Source organism: Acyrthosiphon pisum, chromosome A1 (assembly GCF_005508785.2).
Source record: "Acyrthosiphon pisum isolate AL4f chromosome A1, pea_aphid_22Mar2018_4r6ur, whole genome shotgun sequence".
Lineage (NCBI taxonomy): Eukaryota > Metazoa > Arthropoda > Insecta > Hemiptera > Aphididae > Acyrthosiphon > Acyrthosiphon pisum.
The window spans coordinates 32,430,609-32,432,330 of NC_042494.1; the positions used below are offsets into that span (position 1 = coordinate 32,430,609).

A 1,722-nucleotide genomic window follows, 5' to 3' on the forward strand; every position below is an offset into this window, starting at 1 on the left:
ATCTCTATTTAAAAGAATACAAACACTATTAATCTAAGACGTATGACAGTTTAATAAATAACAGAATATTAAAATTTTATTCATTTATAATTAATATGAACGAATCTTGTTCTTGACTTCTTCATTTAATAGTGTTCATATAAAATAATATTAAATAACAATACTTTATTTTTGTATAAAAAAAAATCTGTATAGCTTTTGTTGTTATGTTGATAAAAAATAGTTATGTTTATGTTAATTTATAATAATTGTAAAAAATAATTGTAAATAATATCGTAAATATTAGGCTTTTTACATCATTACATAAATTAGGATATGCGGATTAATAATTTGTTCTGATGAAACGCGTCTGGTCTTCTTCTTAAGATCATCGTGATGTTCCCAGTTGTCTGACCTTCTTATGTAGGCTGTGTAGTGACCCATTGTTTGGTTGACTTCTAAAATACTATTCCCAATGAAATCGACAATTCCTAGTAAGCTGAACCTTAAAAAAAATTATAATAATAACATAACAATATTTATTATACTATAGTATAATACCTACACTGTTTAACAGAAAAACCTGATTGAAGAAATAACTTTTGTCCTATACAATATTATTAAAGTTTTTTTTATGTATAATATTAAATATTTTTACTTGCGATACACGTATAACATAAAAATAATTAATTTTTGACAATTATTACATTTTTTTAATAAATTTAAAATAGCAAATTTGTTAATCTGATTATAAGATCAATTTATATGGTAAAAACATTTATCTAAGTCAAGTAGTTTATTTTTTAAAATATCGATATTATTTTTATTAAATTAATTTGGAATAAAATCACTTTTTTCAAAATATTATTTTTGGGAATTTTCTGATATGAGTATATTTCTTAAATTTACTAATCATATAATTTTAACAATTTTTTTCATATGTTTAAGTATAGCATCATTTTTTTTCAGGTCTTGTTACACTATATATTGAAAATACATAAGTATTATTTTTTAGACATAGATATTTATAGCTGTACAAGTATACAATTATTGTAATCTTACTGATTTTTATATATCATTATAGTTGTGGGAATGGATGATATTTTGCAGTTTGCATCTCCATAATAGCCCAAAAGATCAACGTCAATAAAAATATGAGGTTCTACTTCATAGATTGTTTCGATATAATGATCACATGAATTACAAAGTTCTTGCTTGGTTGATATATATTTATGTATTTCTTCTTCTAATATTTCTTTAGTAAATCCTTTTGCACCAATTATTTTCATATTAGGGCTTAACAGGTTGAGATATTCATTATTTACCAATGAACATCTATCACAGTTGATATTTTTTTTACCCGATATAACTTTCAATTGCTTTATGAGATTCTGTATATTACATTGGGCGTCATAACATTGTACACCACTCATTTCGGAATTTGGTCTCTCCAATATTCCACTTATTTTTAAAATTTCATATCTCTTATGGTAGTCTTTTGTTGAAGCTCCGTGTATTGCAATCGACTTACAAAATTGCAAAAAATCGTTACTCATATTTTCAATATAGTTTTTATATTTTGGAAAATCATAATAGCCAATGCAGATTATCGATAGAATAGTATCAAATGCACACGTATTATTTACAATAAAAGTTTTGTTTTTTTTTTTAATGGAGTAGATATACTGCCATTTGTCATGGAAACAATTTTATTTGATCTTAATTTCGATTTATTCAGTATTT

General features: G+C 23.6%; 2 protein-coding genes across 4 annotated transcripts in view; one reads left to right on the plus strand and one right to left on the minus strand.

The window, feature by feature from the left end:
* The window catches only part of LOC100167797 (NACHT domain- and WD repeat-containing protein 1), a 296,809-nt gene that overhangs the window by 224,564 nt on the left and 70,523 nt on the right, over positions 1–1,722 (plus strand). The gene's annotated exons all lie outside the window — the stretch shown is intronic.
* On the minus strand, positions 115–1,627 carry LOC100575812. Its single transcript, XM_003241020.4, has 2 exons — positions 1,042–1,627; positions 115–484 (listed from the first exon to the last, which is right to left on the minus strand). Exons 1-2 carry the CDS (start codon positions 1,533–1,535, stop codon positions 292–294), a joined length of 687 nt encoding a protein of 228 aa, XP_003241068.1. The 5' UTR covers positions 1,536–1,627; the 3' UTR covers positions 115–291.